The following is a 976-nucleotide window of genomic DNA, read 5'->3' as shown; positions in this document are numbered from 1 at the left end:
ATGACGCATGAGGTTCCAGACAGACCCGGGAGTATGGTGGGCATTGGTATTTTCACCTATAAGCAGACAGACTACTTAGTAACAGTTGACTACTATTCAGATTTCTGGGAATTGGACTTACTGCCAGACACAACCTCAGCTGCGATAATAAATTGTCTGAAAGGTCATTTCAGTATACACGGCATTCCAGATACTCTCATATCGGACAACGGTCCTCAGCTGTGTAGTGTGGAATTCAGTAAGTTCTCACAGCAATGGAAATTCGACCATGTCACATCCTCACCATATCATAGCCACTCAAACGGTAAAGCAGAGTCAGCGGTCAAAATTGCGAAGGGGCTAAATAAAAGGGTAACTAAAAGCAACATGGATAATTCGAAAGCTATCCTCGACTGGAGAAACACACCAACAGAAGGAATGGACAGCAGTCCAACGCAACGTTTAATGTCCAGGCGAACTAGGAACACATTGCAAATTGCAGATGAGCTTCTAAAGCCTAAAGAAGTGGAAAATGTTCGACAGAAGAAAATGCTGAAACACCAGCATTCCAAGTTCCAGTACGACAAAGGAGCCAGAGTTGGTAATGGGACAATCTGTCCGTATGTCGCCCCTACCAAATGATCGAGAGAAAAATGGCGACTCGGAACCTGTGTGGAACAACATTCACCGCGATCCTATGTTGTCGATGTAGATGGGCATCTATACAGACGCAACCGAAAGTACATCAGGTCTACATCAGAATCCAACGCCATTCCGGAGTCAATTATCAGTGATACAAGTGTTTTCAATGATCAAAAGTGTGTAGAAAAAGTAACTTATAAAAAGCAAAGTGCAAGTGTCAATTCTAGGGAAATTACAGCCACTAGTGAAAGAGCAAACATGGGTGGCAAAAGTTCTCAGTGTAAAGAAAATTCAATTCATGTGGAATCATCGCTCAAAACAGAAGCAGTCAGCACATATCCGATGGTTAATTCCA

General features: G+C 42.8%; 1 protein-coding gene across 1 annotated transcript; it reads left to right on the top strand.

Moving 5' to 3' along the window:
* On the top strand, positions 1–621 carry LOC127846072 (uncharacterized protein K02A2.6-like). The gene has a single exon (XM_052377251.1). It carries the CDS (start codon positions 1–3, stop codon positions 619–621), a length of 621 nt encoding a protein of 206 aa, XP_052233211.1.
* The last annotated feature ends 355 nt before the right edge of the window (positions 622–976 follow it).

Source organism: Dreissena polymorpha, chromosome 9 (assembly GCF_020536995.1).
Source record: "Dreissena polymorpha isolate Duluth1 chromosome 9, UMN_Dpol_1.0, whole genome shotgun sequence".
In the NCBI taxonomy this organism is placed as follows: Eukaryota; Metazoa; Mollusca; class Bivalvia; order Myida; family Dreissenidae; genus Dreissena; species Dreissena polymorpha.
The sequence above is the reverse complement of the archived record's forward strand: the minus strand, read 5'-3'. Positions and strand labels throughout refer to the sequence as shown.